This window comes from Lissotriton vulgaris, chromosome 1_1, assembly GCF_964263255.1.
Source record: "Lissotriton vulgaris chromosome 1_1, aLisVul1.2, whole genome shotgun sequence".
Lineage (NCBI taxonomy): Eukaryota > Metazoa > Chordata > Amphibia > Caudata > Salamandridae > Lissotriton > Lissotriton vulgaris.
The window spans coordinates 1276319265-1276338989 of NC_141685.1; the positions used below are offsets into that span (position 1 = coordinate 1276319265).

At 47.2% G+C, this 19725-nt stretch overlaps 1 protein-coding gene across 1 annotated transcript in view; it reads right to left on the reverse strand.

Annotated features, from left to right (window-relative positions):
• Positions 1-11831: 11831 nt before the first annotated feature.
• Positions 11832-19725, reverse strand: part of LOC147748985 (N-chimaerin-like) — a 92201-nt gene continuing 84307 nt past the window's right edge. Inside the window, exons 6-7 of the mRNA XM_086936511.1 lie at positions 17363-17468; positions 11832-12611 (exon numbers count right to left, since the gene is read on the reverse strand). Of these exons, the coding sequence (XP_086792637.1) occupies positions 12440-12611; positions 17363-17468 (278 nt within the window). The 3' untranslated portion in view covers positions 11832-12439. The remainder of the gene's footprint in view (positions 12612-17362; positions 17469-19725) is intronic.

Sequence of the window (19725 nt, forward strand, 5' to 3'; positions counted from 1 at the left end):
ACTCATAAGGTCCGGAACATAAGTGCGGAAACATTTGGCGGTTCCCAACTGTAAAAACCCATCTTCCCACCATTAGTACATTCCAATCAGCAGTAAAACAGATCGAAGAAGGAACAAGGACAGGTGCAGAGGAAGATGGAAACAGTGGGGAGATTGAAAAGGGTGTAAAATGGGAGGTATCGAAAAACACGAGCTACAGGCATCAAAGGGACGTGCCTAATGAGATGCACGGCTGAGACAATAAACCGGCACGGCAAGATGGGCCTCGAACGGGGCCATCTGCCTTACAGTATCATCCCCCTCATCATAAAGACATTTACAAAGAACATGTGTCTTCCGCAAGTATTTTGGGAGTCCCAGGGTCGCGAAGCGGACAACGTCCGTTCGCTGGCTACTTGAGGGCAAGAGACAAAATGGATGCCGTATCTAAGATGGAACCCGTGGGTACAGATGAAAAACCCACGTAGCAAACAAACGGCTTAAGTTAGCACAGCGAAACTGTGCACACTTACTAAACTCGTCATTTGCGGTTCGTAGATACCAGACTCGACCATATTCGTACGAGTCGAAAACACCACTTACAATTGCCACGGAACCTCACCACTGGCCGCCACCACACAGCCGCCGCCTCCAGGGTCGGAGCGAACGACGAGGAAAGGACCCTGCCGCCACAGAGCACCGCCGCCCCGGAGGACCCGTGACCTGCCCGGCTGAGAGCCGCAGCGAACAGCGACCCCGGAAAAGCAACGCGACGTGGGACAGCTCCCCTGGAAGCCGCCCGCTCCACAAGAATTTGAAAGGTACTGTGTTGTATGATCACAGTGCGAGCGTCCTGCAACTCGAGCTCGCACCGCGCTATCTGCTCCCAACGCGAGCCGCCTCTGAAACCGAGGCTCGCACAGCTCCTGGTCCTCGAGGCCCGATCTTCTCTCCGAAGCGAGCGGAGACAGCGGAAAGCGCATTGAGGCGCTACAAGACACTGAACCTTACTGAACCTGGGCAGAAGGCCCAAAAGATTGCTTATTGCTAAAAGAGAACTGTGGCAACCTGAACTTAAGTAACCTGGAACCGCTATTGAAAGTTTGACAACTGTATTTACAAGCCTGCTTGAAATTTATATAAAGATATATATTTTTACAAATACAGTTTGGTGTCATTGTGTGGTGGGTTGGTTGTGATGGTGTAATATTGCAAATGTTTAACCCTATGTGCCCCAAAGATTAGCCTAAGACTGCTTAAGCCACACTACCTAGAGGGTAAGCAGAGGTTGTCTGGAAGGTAACCCTCAGCCCTGACGAGGAAGAGAGAGTCCCTGCTTGTCGCTAGTGCTACACTGCGCCAACTAGAGACTCCCCCTTCCTACAGTAGGCCATGGCTCTCTTGTCTGAAACTGCAGGCCACGCTCTGATTAGAGCTGTCAATGCAGGCGGTGGCATGCAGCGCCGGGAGGCTCATTATCTTAACCCCGGTCGGGGTGGTCGCATGGAAGGGCTCAACTAACTGTTGACTCTTCAAGCACAGTCCACTTTTCAAGTATGGCGGGCTGTGCCCAGTGGCGTAACGAAAGTTGAAGGGGGCCCAGTGCAAGGTACACAGAGGGGCCCCTGCTCCAGGTTTAATCGGAAGCTTTCCGGTGTGAGTACAGCGCTGAGGGGGCCACTTGCAGCTTGGGACCCCCGCACTGCGGGGGATGTGGGGCCTGTGTTACACCCCTGGTTGTGCCTAACTATGCTGGCGTTGTAAGCAGGTTGTAGGGATCATGGGCATTACTCTTGGATACTGTAGGGCAGCTCCAGGAGGCGTTACTGGCTTGCTCTACTCACCCTGAGAGGGGGGGAGGGCTCCGTCCTTTCCCTTGCCAGCAGGGTGCTCAGTGCTGCAGCACCCTCAGGATGCTGCTGGCGAGATGCCCCTCACTGGGCAGCAAGAGAAGGTGTAAAAGGGGTGCACTTAGCAATCAACAGTTCATGTGCATTATGCGGGGCTCCATTGGTGGTTGACAGTGGGGGCATGTGCATGCAGACAGCTGCAGAGGCCTTACCCTTGGATGCTGAAGTATTTGTTGTGTTGTTTTCTGCCCCGACTTCCTCTAATCATGATGGCAACAGGTGCGAAGGGGGTGGTTTCAGCTTGCAGATTGCAGCAGGGTGGCTTGCCTACCTTTAAGTTCACCTGGTTGGGGCTGCTGTTTCACATGCAGGCCACTGCAGCCTTCCTAGCACTGCGGCCTGTGCTTGGCTTTGCAAGATTTATGTACATGGCTGTAGAGGGTAACTCTGATGCGGCTTGCAGCTTTGCTGGTCTGTGCCCTGCTCACCTGCAGGCACTGTGTTCATTGCACTGTTTGTGTAGGCTCTCGCCTGCGTGGGCACTTGGGGAGTGTAACAGGTGGGAGTCTTTGTCCCTTGCAGAGAGAGTCGGCAGCGTAGGGGATCCTCGAATGCGGTGTGTGCTGCAACACTTCTTCCCCTTTCACAGCTCTCAGTAGATGTTGTGCTGGCAGCAGGGGGTGCCTTAGACGTGGGCTGTACTACCCCCCTTGAAGACGAGCGAAGTAGCTACCAGCACGCATGCAGGTATCGACCCGCTCATCACCTTTGTCATACAGTGGGCGCTCAATCAATTAATCATTTCATTTGTAAAGCGCACTACTTCAAGGCGCTGGGGGGGAGGGGGGTGCTGCTGCTACTGGTCGAAGAGCCAGGTCTTGAGTTGTCTCCTGAAATCAGCAGGTCTTCGGTTTGTCGTAGGTAGAGGGGGAGGGTGTTCCAGGTATTGGCGGCTTGGTGGGAGAAGGTCCTGCCTCTGGAAGTGATTCTACGGATGCGCCGGACTGTGGCCAGGGCGTGGTCAGCAGAGCGGAGTTTCCTGTTGGGTACGTAGAAGGAGAGTCGACTGTTGAGATAGGCTGGTCCGGTCTTGTGGAGTGCCTTGTGTGCGTGGATCAGGAGTTTGAAGGAGATTCTCCTGTCGACGGGGCGCCAGTGCAGGTTCCTCAGGTGGGCGGTGATGTGGTCGCAACGCGGGACGTCGAGGATCAGGCGTGCAGAGGCGTTCTGTATTCTCTGCAGTCTGTTGATGAGCTTGGACGAGGCTCCGGCATAGAGGACATTACCGTAGTCGAGTCTGCTGCTGACTAGGGCCTGGGTGACTGTTGTCCTCGTGTTTGTCGAGATCCATCTGTAGATCTTGCGGAGTATGCGGAGGGTGTTGAAGCAGGTGGAGGAGACTGACTTGTTTGGTCATGGTGAGTTTTGAGTGGAGGATGACTCCCAGGTTGCGTGCGTGGTCGGTGGGGGGGGTCCCCAGTGATGCGGGCTACCATGAGCCGTCCCATGCTGAGGGGTTGGACCCGAGGATGAGGATCTCTGTCTTGTCTGAGTTCAGCTTAAGTCGGCTTTCCTTCATCCAGCTAGTTCCACATACTTGCAGATAAAACACATGGACACAGTAGTAGGTTACTGGCCAGGAGCTTGTGCACTCTGGCCCTTTTATTAGCAGGGTCACGTCACTTGTGATGCCTGTGATGGATGGGTGTGGGGGGCTTGTGTGTCCACTCCCACGAGGGAGTGGCTGAATAACTAAGTGTCTGCTGAGACATTAGAACGCGTCCAGCACGACACTACACCATCCATGTGCTACAGTTTACCCTAAGACCAGGTAGTAACTAATGGCTTGCTTCTGACACAGCGCATGACCTGTCGTTCTTTGCAGGACTAATGCAGCCAAAGCTACAATAGAGTCCAGGGAAATCAAATTAGCGCCCTGTCTGAGCTCCCTCCCTCTCCTATGCTCTACTCTTTCTCCCCAGTGTTTTATACCAGCCTCTTCTATGTGATGTGTAAGAGGAGGTACTATTATGCGTGTTAATAGTGCTCCTGCTGTGCTGTACCTTTTTTATCTGAATTAGATAAGCTTGGTCTGCACCTGACACTGCTGTACCTATGATGTAGCATGAGAAAACTAAACCTACAAGGATAGATACACCTCTTAGCTTGCCATCTAACAATGGATGTGGGGATGTTTAAGGGGTAAACAGTGGTGGGTGAGAGTTATGGAACATCTTCCACTGACTTAACCCGCCTACACCCTTCTGCTTGTGATTCTAGTGGGAGGTGATTTGGGGGAAATTCTGTGTTCCCTGGGCATGTCCCCACCTCCTTACCTGAATCACCTATTCAGATGCTAAATTAGAGGTGAGACATGAAGTGTGTGGGGAGGGAAAAGGGTGTGATGGTGAAGTAAGGATGGTGGGATAGGCAAATAGAAGGAGATTAAAGGGAAGGAAAATGTATACAGTGACTAGAGAGAAGGAAAGTGCATGGGTACCCTGTATAGAGAAACACACAGCCGCGGCCCGTGGAGGGAGTTCCGTGAGGCAGAGAGGCAAGGCGGGGATGGGCAGGGTGGGAGGTTCTAAACACCAGAATATGGATGATTGCAGGTAAGTAAACAATTTAATAAATAAAACTAATTTTGTAGCGCGTCCTGCATTGCAAAATGCGATGCAGCAAGCGCTACGAAATACGTTTTATTTATTAAATTGTTTACTTACCTGCAATCATCCATATTCCGATGGTAAAAAACACCCTCCCCCACCTCTCTGCCCCACGAACTCCCTCCACGGGCCGCGACTGGAATCACATTGCATGAGCATATTATGTAGAATAAATTTGTCATTGATTCAGGGGTGCAACTGCCAGCCCCACAGCCCTGCAGTATGGGTAGGCCCCCAGTCTTCTCTTCATGAAGGGGGCCCTCTCAGCATGTCCGTACAGCGTGTCTCTCTAATGCAGCTGCAGTGTGAAGCATACTCTGAGCTGACATTGCGCAGACCCAGGACAGAAAATAAACAATTCTCTTCCTTTAGGGCCCTTCCAGGCACCTTACATGAGAGGGCGGCCCCCCTGAAGGAGAGCATCCTTAACAGAACACCCCTGCTCTTAGAGGGAAAGAGGCAGCAGAGAAATGCCTGGAGTAGATGTAGGGTTGCCACCTTTCCCAGAGAAAAATGCAAGCTCGCTCTCTTCATGTTTTAAGATTCTGCAAAGGCGTGTACATGATTCTTAAGTAGAACTTTATATGAAATAATCTGTATTCATTTCAACATTGCTTCTCTGTCTTGGCGTATTTAAATTATCAGTAAATTGGAGCGACATAGATTAGAGTGGAGAGTCTTAGAGAAAAGGGAAGTAGAGTAGAGTGGCATATCGTAGAGTGGAGTTGTGTATCATAGAGTGACGTGGAGTGTCTTGGAATGGAGTAGCGTGGTGTAGAGTAGAGAGGCCCAAAGTGGAGTAGAGTGTTTTAGAGTGGAGTGTTGTAGAATGTAGGGGCATATTATCAAGGGGGTTTATCTCCGCTTTTTTGGCTTTAAAAGCCAAGAAAGCGGAGATAAAATTATCTCCCTATTACCTAGCTGTCGCTAACACCAGTCAGCGACAGCTAGTAGGAGATAGCGACCATCTTGGACCCCGCTTTGCATGTCAGTGATATTTATCTCTAATGACATGCAAAGTGGGCGTGCCAAAATGTTAGCGACTGGAAACAGTCGCTAACATCGCTATCTCCTATTACCAACTTTTGGAGATATTCGCGCTAAGCGCGAATATCTCCAAAAGCTAACACCTGCCCCTGAGCAGTTCTTAGCCATGTTATCCAATGGTAGGTGGATAACATGGCTAAGAGCATTAGCTCGGTAATGCATGAATATCGCTGACTTTTCAGCGATATTCATGCATTTCGGACGATTTTTATCGCTTAGGAGATAAACCTTGATAATAACAAGATTCCTAAGCGATAAAAATCGCCGCAGCTCCGCGATACAAATATCGCCGCTAAACCAACATATCGATAATTCTCGCTAGTTGTTGGTAATATGCCCCGTAATGCCATAGAATTAACCCTGTGTGTAGTGTGCGTAGTGGGGCTACACGGAGTGTCAGGGAGTGCAAAAAAAACTCTGCAAACTCCGCCTAGCCCCACTGCGTGATACCCGCCACCCACCCGCCCTATTAACATGTATTTAAAAGTTTTTTAAAAGCATTTTAAATTGATAAAAAAGCCTTACCTTACATGCGGCGTCCCTGGGCTGCCCTCTTTCTCGATCGCGACTTCACTTGTTACAACTGCGCATGCTTGTTAATAGGGCGGGTGGGTGGCAGGGCTGGTCAACTCTGCTCTGCCGCAGAGTGTGCGGGGTTTTGCATAATGCACCTACTTCGCAGAGCGCAGAGTAGGCAAAACTCCGCACACTCCGAGTTCTCCGCCCGGCCTTACATAGAATGGAGTAGAGTGGAGTGGCTTGGCATAGAGTGGAGTGGAGCGGAATAGAATTGCATGGAGTGGTGTAGAGTGAAGTGACGTAGAGTAAAGTAGGATGGCATAGAGTAGTGTGGCATCGAGGAGAGTGGTGTGGAGTAGAGTGTCAGGGTAGAGCATTATAGAGTGGAGTGTCACAGAGTGGAGTGGAATGTTGTAGAGTCAAGTGGCATGTAGTTTAGTGGAGTGAGATGGAATGTAATGTAAAGTAATGTAAAAGAAACTTATAAAGCGCAACTAACACCCAACGGTTTCTTGGCGCTATGGCGAATGGTGTGGCGTAGAGTAGAAGGGCATAGAGTTGATTAGTATGTTGTAGAGTAGAGTGGAGTGGCGTATAGGGGAGTGGAGTAGAGTTGAGTTTTGTTGAGAGGAGTGGCGTTGGGTAGATTAGAGTAGATTAGAGTTGCGGGAGTGAAGTAGAGTGGAGTGGCATAGAGCAGAGTAGGGTGGCATAGAGTAGCATGATGTGGAGTAGAGTTTAATAAAGGAGAGCATCATAGAGCGGCATGGAGCATCATAGAGTGGAGTAGCATGTTGGAGAGTGTCTTGTCGTAGAGTGATGTGATGTTAAGTGTTGTGGAATGGAGTGGCATGACATAGAGTAGAGGGGCACAGAGTGGAGTTGAGTGTTGTAGAGTGGAGTGGTGTAGAGTGAAATAGATTGAAGTGGAGTAGAGTGGAGTAGACTGGGGTATCGTTGAGTGAAGTGGTGAGGATTAGAGTTGCATGGAGTGGTCTAGCGTGAAGTGGCGTAGAGCGGAGTGCCATAGAGTAGCGTAGAGTAGAGTGGTGTGGAGCATAGTGTCATAAAGTAGGGCATTGTAGAGTGGTGTGGAGTGTCACACAGTGGAGTGGTGTAGAGTGGCATAGCGTAGAGGGTAGTAAAGTGGTGTAGTGTGTTGCAGAGTGTTGTAAAGTGGACTGGCATAGAAAGGCCTAAAGTGGGATATGCATGGTGTGGTAGCGTACCGCCATCACAGACTGCACATTCTCAAGTTTAATGGCCGTTACATTTACACAGACATACACTTTTACTGCGCACAAATGATAATGTGTGAAAATGTCATGTGTAATGATGTGTTTCTATCGTATTCAAATTGTTTCCACCACACTCCAGAATTACAAAAACAATGAAAACAGATTAGTAACACAGAGGGTGTGCAAAGTATGCACCTTATCAGTGTAGTAGGGCAAAGTTCCGAGGTTTCCCTTAACCCTTTTGATGCTCATGACGGAACGGTTCCGTCATGAGCATCGGTTGAGCTGTGCTCATGACGGAACCCTTCCGTCATGACCACACCCATTTGCATAGGGGTCCAGCACCGGGGGAAAATCGCCGCCGCATGGATGAGGTTAACTGTACCCAAACACAATTAAACTTGCCTTGCTCCGCTGCAGGCCAAATTTCTTTGGACAGGATGTCCCATGGATGAAGTTACCTGAGACATCAAGAAATTCTTAGGCACCAGGATATCTCATTGTGGCTAGTAACTGCAAGTTCAAATGACGGTGCAGGAAGGGGATTGAAGGAGTGGAAAGTATGGGGCCTATTAGGGTGTGGAGGCTGCTATGGCAGCAGGGGATACCTCGGGCACATAGGGAATGTTCTAGAGGATCAGGCAGGTACAGTCAGTGTGGTGGCAAATCTAGGAACGTTATGTGGACGTTGACCATGGAGAGGCGGTTATTGCTAAGAGGCAGTAGTCCACCCTGCACATCCATCCAGAGGGAACAGTTTCCAAGCGCAGTGAATGGGCCCTAAAGCCGAACTTTGAGAGCTTTGCTATGTACTGAAACCTGTGAAGTTTAAAAAATAATTGAGAAATTGTGAGTCACCGTCCAATTAATATAATCTCCATCAGTATCCCAGGAAGTTTCAGACTTTCGGAGTATTGATCAGATCACCACTGTTCATAACACACACTTCACCCAATGACTCTTCCATTTGTCCACAACTGATGTAACTGATCTCTCAGAAAGTGAGAATATGATAGGAGATGGTGTGACTATTTTATGTGGAGTTCTTTCGAGCTAAAGAGACTGTTGCATGCCTCTCATTTGGATGGCAGCATGGACATGGCTAACTAATGATGTTTTACTCAGTGACATTGAATAGGTGGTGGGGTGGGTGGAAGGGGCGCAGTGGGGTTAATAATAGCTCTCACCTGAAGCTGCCTGCCACATCGTTCCACGCGTCTCTGTGTTCTAGTGCTTCCTGGTCCCAGTGGACACTGCCTGTGCAATCCCCGCCCTGCTCTTATTCTATGAGAAAAGCACGGGGATTGGTATGAGCGGGCTGGTTTGACGCTCTGCTCAGGACAGGGAGTCTGTGCTGTTTCTCCAACACGGCTGTTCAATACAACCCGGCTGGAGAAACCTAAGTGCACATGTGTGTTTGGCCGGTCTGAGATGGCTTGCCGAACACACATGCGCACTTATAAGTGAACAACCCAGTGCTCCTCCCCTCCTATGGCCCTTCCCTGCACCTGCTGGCTCAGAGCCTGCAAATGACAAATACATTGATTATAGCATACTGTTTATTTTGCTGGATCTGAGCTGGATCTGAGCAGTTGGGTGAATCTCCTCCACCATTGTGTTACTTTGCATTTGTATGCACACGCCCACTCTTGGTCTTGTAGCACCAGCGGTTGTGTGGATAGTACGTTTCTACATGACAGTTAAGTTTTCTGTGGACAGGAGTGAGTTTCTGAGTGGTGTCTCTCCTTTCACATGGCTGCATCTCTGACCCTCTATCAGTGTTACCTGGTGCCAGGGTTAAATTGGAACAGACAGCCACTGACACTGGAATGTAGCCGCTGTATTTGACTGTCAGTGGCTCTTTCTAACACTGTCTACTGCAGCAGCACTGACGACTACGGTGACTTTCTATCCTATGGCCATGTTTTTTCTGAGCTAATGGCATCATCATCCCAGTGACAGTGTCACCTTTCACCAGTGCGTCTCCATGTTCTGTTGTCATTAATTTCCTATGTCACTGATTACTTATACTACCTCTAGTGTTCGTGATTCCCTTTCCCGCAGTGGCGATTGGTAAGGAACGGGGGTAGTGTGAGGGGGGTGGGGGTTTGAATATAAAAAAATCACTCACCTGATCTCACTGCGTCTCTCCCATGTCAAGTGAGTCTCTTCCAGGGACCGGGAAGCACTCAGGCTCCCCACAGCCAATTACAACGCTGCAATGCAGAGTTGTGATTAGTAAGCACCCAGGCTCACTTGAGCCAATCACAACGCTGCAATGCAGTGCTGTGATTGGTCTGAGTGCAGTGGTTCTGTGCTCAGCCAGGGAATAGGGGGCTGGACATGCAAATTGTGCATCTCAGGCCGGCCAACACTCCAGAGTACACAAACACTCCTCCTCCCCGGCCATCAGGGAAGCCAAGCCCTGTAGCTTGAGCATACAAAAAATAAAATTATAATAACTTCAGTTATTATCATTTTATCTTTTTGTTTACACTGCTCCGTGAGCAGTGAGGCAACGCTCCTCCGCCTTTGCTGAGGAGCCACCACTGCTTTCCCGGAGTGTGTTCTTCTGTGATTAATAACAGCATCCATAATAGTAAAGAGCCTAGTCGTATTCTGATGCACACCTTGAATCGACTGACCAAGAAACATTCATTATGATCAGGTTAGCAAAGTTCTCATTCTGCCTAACTGTATGTAATGAAGTGAAAGAAGCATGCTTACCTGGAACCAGTCACCATTTACTACAAGCTAACCTCTTTTCTCACAAGCCTTTAACAAGTGGTTTGAACTTCTAGAAGTTCTAACTTATCTCCAAGGCACAGTTGTGCATCAGTATGGCAATTAAACTATAGTGTATACATTTATTCAAGGTTTTAACTATCCAAAATATGTTTTGGAATTTCTAAGGGAAGGATTAGAGCAGTGATTCAAACAAAACCCCTAACTCAATCCTATGTTCTTCTTTTATTTGGAAAGTGTGGCCATCTCCCAGACCAAACCTAGATTAAGAACAGGACATTGCTAGTATTGTATCTCTTCTTTCAACGCAAGCTAACTCTCTGTGTTTCTAATGCAAGGTCGGAGTGCAGGAAAATTACATATGGTCCTTCCTTTGCCTTTTAAGGCCACTCATTTTGGGCTTCCAGCTCATTTAGCAGACAAATAAACATTGTGCCCACCGGGGTACAACAGGCATTTGAGCTTGCTTCTTGCACCCTGGGGCTCTTTGGTGTTTTTAGATGGGGCAGTGCATACCTATGCAGGACATGGTAATGTTGTGTAAATGAATGAAAATGCAAAAACAAGGCGATGGATGGAATGCTTGAATTAATCTCAGCCACTGGCTACCACTCGGGCCACATCCCAATCCATCTTTTTTTGTCCACCATGCCACCTCGGTTTTGACTCCGACATATTCAAATCAGTCTTGACCCTGGTCCTCATGGTAACAACTCACCCCAAGATGTGGGTCCCGTGCTCGCTATGCCACTGAATTCAAGCTAGCCTGACTGATGAGGGGTGATACCCCGAAACTGGTCCCAGGATGCTTAATTTTCGGTCCAGAGAGGACCTTGCCAGGCAGTTCGGGCTGGACTGTTTCCATGAGGAGCAGGGTCGAGACTAGTTTACTTATGGGTGGGTCCGAACTCGGGATAGATATAGGCCCATATATTTGCTCTGGGGGTGAGTGTTTGACATTGTTCAGCATTATGTCCATCAATTGTTCTTTTTGCATTTGTCACCCCAAGTGGGGCGGGGATGCCCAGGTGTGGGTCCCATGCTCAGCATGCCACTGGATTCAGGCTATCCTTCCTGATAAGGGGTGATACCCCAAAACCAGTTCCAGGATGCTTGTTTCTGGTCCAGGGAGGACCTGCCTGGAAGTTCCGCTGGACTGTTCCCTTGGGTAGCAGGGTCAAGATTGATTTGCATATGGCTGGGTCAAGGCTCGGGATGGATTTAGACCCAGATCTGTGTACTGGAGTGAACGTTTGATATTTTCAACTTTCCATCCATCATTTGTACTATTTGCAAATGATGGAATGCCTTTGCCACTGCTCCCATGCCATACCACAGACACAGTTGCAGGTTAAAAGAAACTGTTAGGAAGCTTACTGATTGTGTGCCACCTACGAGGTACCATAAGTGCAACCCCTGAAAGTGTACTGTCTGCCTGGAGATTCTTCGCCCCTCTTCAAAACAATTCCCATGAAAGAGGGAGCTGTGGCTTCAAACTCTTTCTTTCACCGATAAGCAGGCAGAAACTGAGGACAAGGCATGGTTTTTCTGTAGTTCAACTCACTCTCCCGGTCTGTGGCAGTGGTACCCAATTTTAGTGTGGGGCACAGTGCATACTGGTACCGCTCATCCAATAGGTAATTTGGTACCAGGTGTAGCTCTAATTAGTCAAGAAGACTACAACACTTACACAACCTTTTATGAGGTGTGGGCATTTAATTATCCACTAATTCAAAGTCATTGCCCTGTTGGTAACGTCTCACTGAGTAGAGAAAACAAATAAAAACCTTCTTATTACATTTTATTTCCGGTTCTTAAATTTTGCTTTGAACTTCTTTTCATGATTGTATCATTTTTCTTTGTGTTATTCCGGGCTCGGTAATTTAAAGTTTTGACAAAGTTATATAAAACATTGAAATAACATAAAATAAAATAAACTTAAAATAATAATAAAATAGATTGACAATGACAAAACGCATGACATCACTGTGGGACAAGAGGCTTTTACATTTGTTGCAACTCGTTTCACCTGTGCAGAGGAAACTTTAGGACCCAAAAGGATGCCAGTGCTCGTCGGCTGCCTTTGTGCAATAAACTAACTCGAGTAGTCCAAAGAGAAGGGTTTTTACGATGGATCTCTTCCAATGAAGCCGCGTTAGTTTCATATGCAAAGCGTTTAGGAATCAGTTTAAGACGGCATATGATGGTGGACAATAAAGTAGCCATGGGGTATCCGAATGACCATCCTTTGATTCAGCTCCATGGAAGAAAGACTTCTGAGTACCCCGACTTGGAACACAATGAGATTGTGTCATTATCTGCCTAGGCATGGACCCCCAAGGAGAAGACAGCCTCCTGTTGCATCTCAGCATAGAGTCTGGTCTGCAAGTGTTCAGAAGAAGACCTTCTGGTGTTCGATGAGTAGGTGTACCACCAGGCGCTGGGAGGAGATATTGCTTAGGACCACCAGAGGATCCTGGCTGAGGGGCCGCATGAGCGTGGGCCCGAAAATGATGCTGAGGTTTGCTGCTCCCATTAGGTTTTCAGCCTCGTGGTCACTGACCCTGAAACAAAAGAGAATAGTGGCTTATTAATGTGGATTGTGTTACACCGATAAGGCACAGCAGGGTTGAGTCTATTTAAAATAAGTACAGGGGATGGGAGGGAACTGGAGGAGATAACCAAGAGAGGGTTGGCTGAGAGCTTTCACCTTAATTTGTTTCCTGATTGGCCCTGTCCATACATATTTACCATTGACTAATTTACGGTTGAAGAAGAAAAATTAAATGTTGCTTACCTGTTAACCTTGGTTTGAAGTTTGGCCTGTTTGAGAGTTGCTTGTTGTAGACTCTATGTAGTGATGGATCTGGAATGGTTTGTTTTGGGCTTCAGCGGTAAGTCAAATGTACCATGATCGTGTGACCAGAAGCCCACAACGCATTAAGGTACAGGCCCCAGCTCAGATTATTCTAGCTAGTTTTGGGCCTAGCTGAGCATGTTTTAATAGGAAATGTACCATAGTCTCTCCTGTTTGTTCAACTCTCTTTTGACCATTTACTGTGTTGTCAGCTGATATTTATTTGTATGATCTGTTGATTCTTACCTATGCAATTTAGGTCAATCTATGATGATTTGGCAACACCGGTCCTCGCTTCCCTTTCCGTGGAGCGCAAACCAAGCACAGATCGATTCTACTTAATTGTCAATCCGCTGCACTCTCGTTCAGCCACTGTTACTTCTCCCACCCTACCCCCTTTTCCACTGCCCCATCCAGTTCTCCCTTCTTCCTACCCCGCACCTCCCTCATTGCATGGCTTAAAAATAGTGTTATGACGGGTTCATAGCACTTTTTCGTTGTTTACCATTTACATGCCAGTTAAGTTTCTGTGACCTTCTTTCAAGCAGCCAGTAATTGAGCGAAGGTCGCTGGTAGAGGCAATCCCACGAGATTTGGTTGTTTTTTCGTTTTTTGGGGGGTTGTATTTCAGACTGCATTTCTTGCCTTGCAATTCATTTGTTGTTTCTTATGCACCTCACTATGCAGAGTGTTGCCAGTGGAAAACTGCCATTAAAACGTGGCTGTTTCCACGCATGCCATTATAGCGCAAGTGTTGCAACGCATAAGTCATTACAATATAAAGACTTTACTACGCAATTTTTTACTACATGTATGCTTTTACCACGCATGTATTTACAAAAACTTTTGTTGTAATGGTGTGTATGGTAAAGGCATTTGTGTGGTAAAAAAATATATGCCTATGCATGGAAACAGCCGTGCTGGCAATCCACTTCATTCGAAGAAAGGGAGAGACTCTTCCGCTTCCTCACAACGACGTGCACTGCCCCCCTCAGAAGAGCTGTCAGCATGAACCACAAGGAGAGAGGTATAGGGATTGGGCCTGGAACAGGGTCTACTATTTTAGGGGATGAGGGGGGGGGGGTCACGCAGGGGTAGTGTTTTAGGGTTTAGGGTGGGGAAAGGGCTGGTGGTCGGGTAAGGGTAGGGTCTAGGGAAGGGGAAGGGTATTTTTTAGAAGGGTTGGGGACCGGGGGTGAGTTGCGCCAGGGACCAGGATTAGGGTTTAAGGTAGGGGTCATGGAAACCTTTACCACACATATACTTTTATCATATATGCTTTTACAATGAATTTCATTGTAAAGGCATGCGTGGTAAAGGCATATTCGCTGAAAATATATACGTGGTAAAGGTTTGCGTTGCAATGGTATATGCGTTGTAATGCATGCGTGGTAAAGGCATGCATTACAACGGAATGCGATGTAACGTCATACAACCGTTGCCAGTATGTTATTGAAACTCATGCCATGAACTCTAGCTGCCTTCACAAGTAAATATTTTTAAAGCAGTGCCGACTTCTACCGTTCTCTGGCAATCCCTTTGCTGAAGCAGATCTTGAAAGTCAGCGCTACTGAGTTCGAACGGTGTCTGTGCTGGGAGTCTGTTTACTATTTGGGATTCCTGACAAGGAAATTGAGGGTCTGGATTTAAAATGCAGATTTGCAGCCAATAGGTTTCATCAGTGCGCCACACCTTGGTGTCCTCTGATATCTGCTTTTCTCATTTTTTTGAAATTTTATTTTAGCAACAACAATGCTACAATTGTTGGCAGGGCGCAGTGAGGAAAAATACCCTTTTTGCCTTAGAAATCATGAATTCTGGTGTTTTATGTTAATACTTATAGAAACGTGACTACACTGTAGCAAACAATTTTCTTTATTTTATTTGTGATGTCTGAAGCTTAAGCATACTTTTAAATGGGTGAAATTGTATTTTATGTTAATCTTCTAAATAATGTTCTTTAATATAATCGAACAATCTATCTAGGTATGAGATTTGAATGCTACCAGTTTAAAAACAAAAATCAAATGATTGATTATTAAAGTACACCTACAACAGAGGTTGCGGACTGGGAGTTCCTCCCCGTTCAAATGTTTGATGTTCACTTCTTCATTTTCATGGTTTTGTATTCTGATAAAACGATTGTTCTTGAAGCCTTTTTATGTCACATTCTCAGCTATTACGAATCCGATTGGCTTAATAGATAAGTAGGGTATTGCAAATGGTGTTGCTGGCTGGCATCTGTTTGAATTGTGTACATGTCATCTCCACATGTAGTCACTCTGATTGTATAGTTGATGGGTTTAGGGGGAATGTTAGGTGCACGCAGTATATAAAAGATTATCCAGCACATGCAGTCTGAGTTTGTCTATAACCATAGTGCTTTCATCACTAGACTAAAGTGCTCCCATTGGTAAAACTCAGGAAACCACAGAATGTGTAAAGACTTGTAGGGTAATTCATGGGAATAAGACTGAATGGGCTTATGCCATTGAACCCGCTCCTTTCAAGTAGAGAGGTAAGTATTGACATAGCTTGTGCATTAATGATCTAGCAGCTGCATTAAATGCCTCAGACCACATAGTTTGTAAACTTTGCTCTTGCTATCAAACGAAAGCCCTGGCACTTTGCCTCTTAAGGCCTGAATAGTTCAGTGAATGTCTCTGTGAGCATGCCTCCATTTGGTTCCAGAACCAAATGTAGTGCAATTTTTTTTAAAGTGTCTGGTTAACCCCTAATGGAGACGTCGGTCATAAAATACATAGAGATACGGCCATCCGGATTCCACCATCAGATTCTGTTGCTGTTGATTTAAACAAAGCTCTTATTTAAGTGGCACAAGTGTGCTCTCAGTGGAAACTAGAGCTCTGGCTTTCGTCCTCTTCATTTTTTCAGGAGCGGGGTAAAACAACAGTGCAATGTTGGTCCCTGACTCCACTCACTAACCTGTTTCTAGAGATCCAAATTATGGGGCCAATTATGATGGCGAATGGACCTGCGTCCGTCCGCCACCATAGAGTAGGAGGGACCCTCCGCAGGGGCTGCGCCGGTCCCTCCGTGCAGATTAGGATGTGACCGCCAGGGTGGCGGTCACATCCTCAATCTTTAACATTGCGGCGGGTGCAGCTTCAACCTGCACCCCCCGCAATGTTAAAAATGCATGCACGGCATTTGCGTGCACAAAGCAGCAGGCACTGAGTGGTGCCTGCCGCTTTGTCCACGCAAATGCTGGGGGGTACCATAGGTACCCCCTATGTGCACCCCCCCTTCACCAAGGGGGCCCGCAACGGACCCCGAAGTCAATGTCCGTATGCTTTTCCACGGCGGAAAAGCCGCCGTGGAAAAGCATATGATTTCCACATTCCTAATATGGCTGGCGGTGTCTGATAGACACCACCAGCCATGTTAGAGCTTTTCCGCCGCGGTCGGAAGGCGACCGCGGCAGAAAAGCTGGGGACGGATTTTGAGACCCACGCCATCCTAATTTGGCGGTGGGTCTTTTGTGCCTCAGCAGCGGTTTTCCCGCATCCTCCTTGCCGGCGGTGGCTTCCGCCGGCCCGGAGGATGTGGGAAAACCGCGATCCTAATGAGCCCCTATGTTGGGCTCTTTTATCATGAAATCTCTACTTCATGTTGGTTTTTGCAACACGTTTAAATATCTATGAGGGCTATTAAGGCTGGCAGCTTGTTCTGGAGCTGAGGATAATATTTTATAGACGTGCTTGGCCTAAAACTGTGCCAATCATTTAGCTATACACATTACTTCTTCTGTCAGCTGTGTGTTGATGAAGATTATTGAGTTTACTGGAGGCAGTGGGAGTTTCTGCAGCTCAGGGCACCGGTACCAACATGGTCCCTGGGAACATGCTTTTGTCTCCACTGCACTCTACTTAGTCTATGCCACTCTACTCCACTCTGTACCACTCCACTCTATGCTACACCACTCTACGCCACTCCATCACTTTTAGCCATACTGAACAGCAGCCATGGTGGTGTACAGCAAGGCTAAAACACACTGGCAAAGTCAATAGCTCTCTCCTGTGCGAGAACGGTTGGCTTTGCCAATGCTTGTCTTAATCTAGCACTTGAGCTGTTGAGTAGCTATTTCAAGTTGAGTATGCAGCAGAGGAGGTGTGTACATTGGAGTGTGTCTGGTGATCACCCACCAGTTTGTCATTGGGCTAAGGAGGTCAACAAGAGTCTTGAGAAAGTCACCACCAGTAGTGGAGGTGCAGGAAGGTCAGGGCAAGCCCCAGCCCCCTCGAGGACCCATGATGTCCAGCTGAGAAACAAACTGCTGTTGGGTGAAAGCAGAACATGTGATGTTGGGCATTGGGTTGAAAAATGCCCCCAAATTTCAAGCCACCCCCGCTCAGCCAAACGCTTGGTACATTTGAGAGGTGCCCGTCACTCGTCTTTGCTAGGACTCCATCTTTTTGTGTGACCTCACTGGCTTACCGTCTGAGGTGGGCGATCAAAAAGCGAAGGGTCTCGTAATGGGCCGGTGGAAGTTGCCTCAGGACTGCACACAGCATAATCACTCGCTCCTTAAGCACCGGGGACCCTGAAAAAGAGAAGGGGGACAGAATCAGATGCCACCGTCCTCTTATGCTCATATACGGATGCAGGAAGACTTCGAAGGATGTGATGGATAAGTATTTTCACAGATGGGGAGTGAGACACAAGACACAGATGAAGGCATTCATACATTTATATTATACACATGTACATGCTTATATTGTGTATAATATTGTAATTTTAAATTTGCAAAGCGCATAAAACCAAAAGACATCAAGGAGCTATAACCGGCAAGAGCATACGGCGGGGGCCAACCAAGAAAGTTATAGTTGTGTGAAAAGCCAGTGCCTCGCATTCTTGCAAAACACTTGCATATTACCTACATTTGTAGTGGCTGCTGGTCAGCGTTTGGGCATGGTGTATATCCGGGGTGGGAGGTGGGGGGGCACTGAAGTAGGAGGCATTTTATTGTAATGAGGATGTGCTTTTGAGATGTAAGATGGTGGGGTTTTAGCACTCATTTGAAATGCAAGATAGAGATAGTCTTTTTTAATGATAGTCCCCTGACTGGATTGTAAATCCCATGCTTTCCTGCTCTGTGCATTCTTTCTGGCCTGCCCCATGTTTCTCTTTCAAAACAATCAGTGAGCTCCGTGGCAGGGCTGCATGCTCCCCTAGTGGTGACTGCAAATCTAGGCATTGAAGGCTTTTACTCACATAGGGCAGCCCAATGTTTATCCTCAACCAGAGGCTGGCCACAGCCAGAAGAAGGACAGCTACTGCCTAGCGTCCTTCCTACTAAGGCGGGAGGAAGCTCTGACTTGCAGGATACCCGTGGGCTCTTCAGAACATCCGTCTGAGAGTCCTGAACCGGATGTTGTACAGGTCACGCTCTGAGTTGGTTAAGCTGTTCCAAAGTCTGGGACATCCTGACATCAGCCTCCTTCTGTCATCTCATTGTCAAATGATGGGCAAGTCTGGCGATCAGAGGTTATTCACGGGGTGTAGTGGGGAGTCAGGTCTTCAGTTCTAGCAGCTCTTCTACAAGGTGCACATGGTTTTGAATTAAACCTTTGACTCTACAAACAGGTAGTGGGGTTCGTTCAAGGCTGCAATTTCCATGGTCACATTTCAAAGGCTTCAGACACACACTGGAAGGAAGCTGTACCCTAAAATTCTTAGTTGAGGTTGAAGGTGTCAATATGTATAAGGAAAAGGTAAGAGGAGGCATTGCTGTTAGCAAGGTAGAATACTTTCCACTGGCCTGTCAGTTGTGGACCCTGCTCTACATCCTGCCCTGTCACACAATGCAAACTTTCTTAAGATGGAGACCGGGGTGGAAATTTGGATAGTCACTGCTCTCAAACTGCAGTGAGCATGATGAGTTAAAGGGAAAATTTAAAACAAATACACATTGGTAATCTGGATATCAAAATCAAAAAATTCCTATAGAATAGGGGTAGTAGTGAGGCATATTAGAGGTGTGCTATTAAGAGAAGCATAAACATTACACTTTCAAATGCTAGAGTGGAAATCTCAAATGCTCTCATGTTCTGGACCTAAATTCTCAGCAAAGCACATTCACTGGCTCTGTATACGCTGATCACAACACAAATTACATGCTATGGCTCCCTGCTAGTCAATTCAGCCAGTGATTATGTTATTTTGGCCCACCCCACCTGTCCCAGCAGCAGCCACATGCCCTTTTTATTTCAGCCAATGCCTGATGGATAATGTACTCTGCCATGCTGCTAATCATTTCCAGTAACTGTCTCTTTGGCTTGGAGAGACATTTCTCGACTTTCCTTTACTTACGTAATACTATCTCAATAACAAGTTTAACATAATCTGCTCAAGTTTACATAGAGGTGCTGAATCCCCCTCCTCCTCCTTATGTTATCCATCAAGGAATAGTTAAGAACCCAGACAAACTTATCTAGAGCTTAAAGGAAATTATACTTAGCCTGTAAGCATCTGTTCGTGGCATGTAGTGCCGTAGCACATGCTGTGTATACTCCTGACATCAAGTGTTGGGCTTGGACATGTATAACTCGTTCTTCTTTGAAGAAAGTTGTTTTGAGCCACAGGACTTAGTGACTCCACCTGTAGTGGTAATATACATGGGTATTGGCTGCATTGTTAGATTGTTTTTTCCCCACACTGAGAGTGAGTTTGGAGATGGAGCATAAAGACACAGTAAAGATGCCCATGCAAATCAAAGTATTATAGAAAACTAAAGGAACGAATATCAGCAATTGCTACAGGTGGCCGGGGAAGAGGGCAGGAGCATGTGACCCTACATT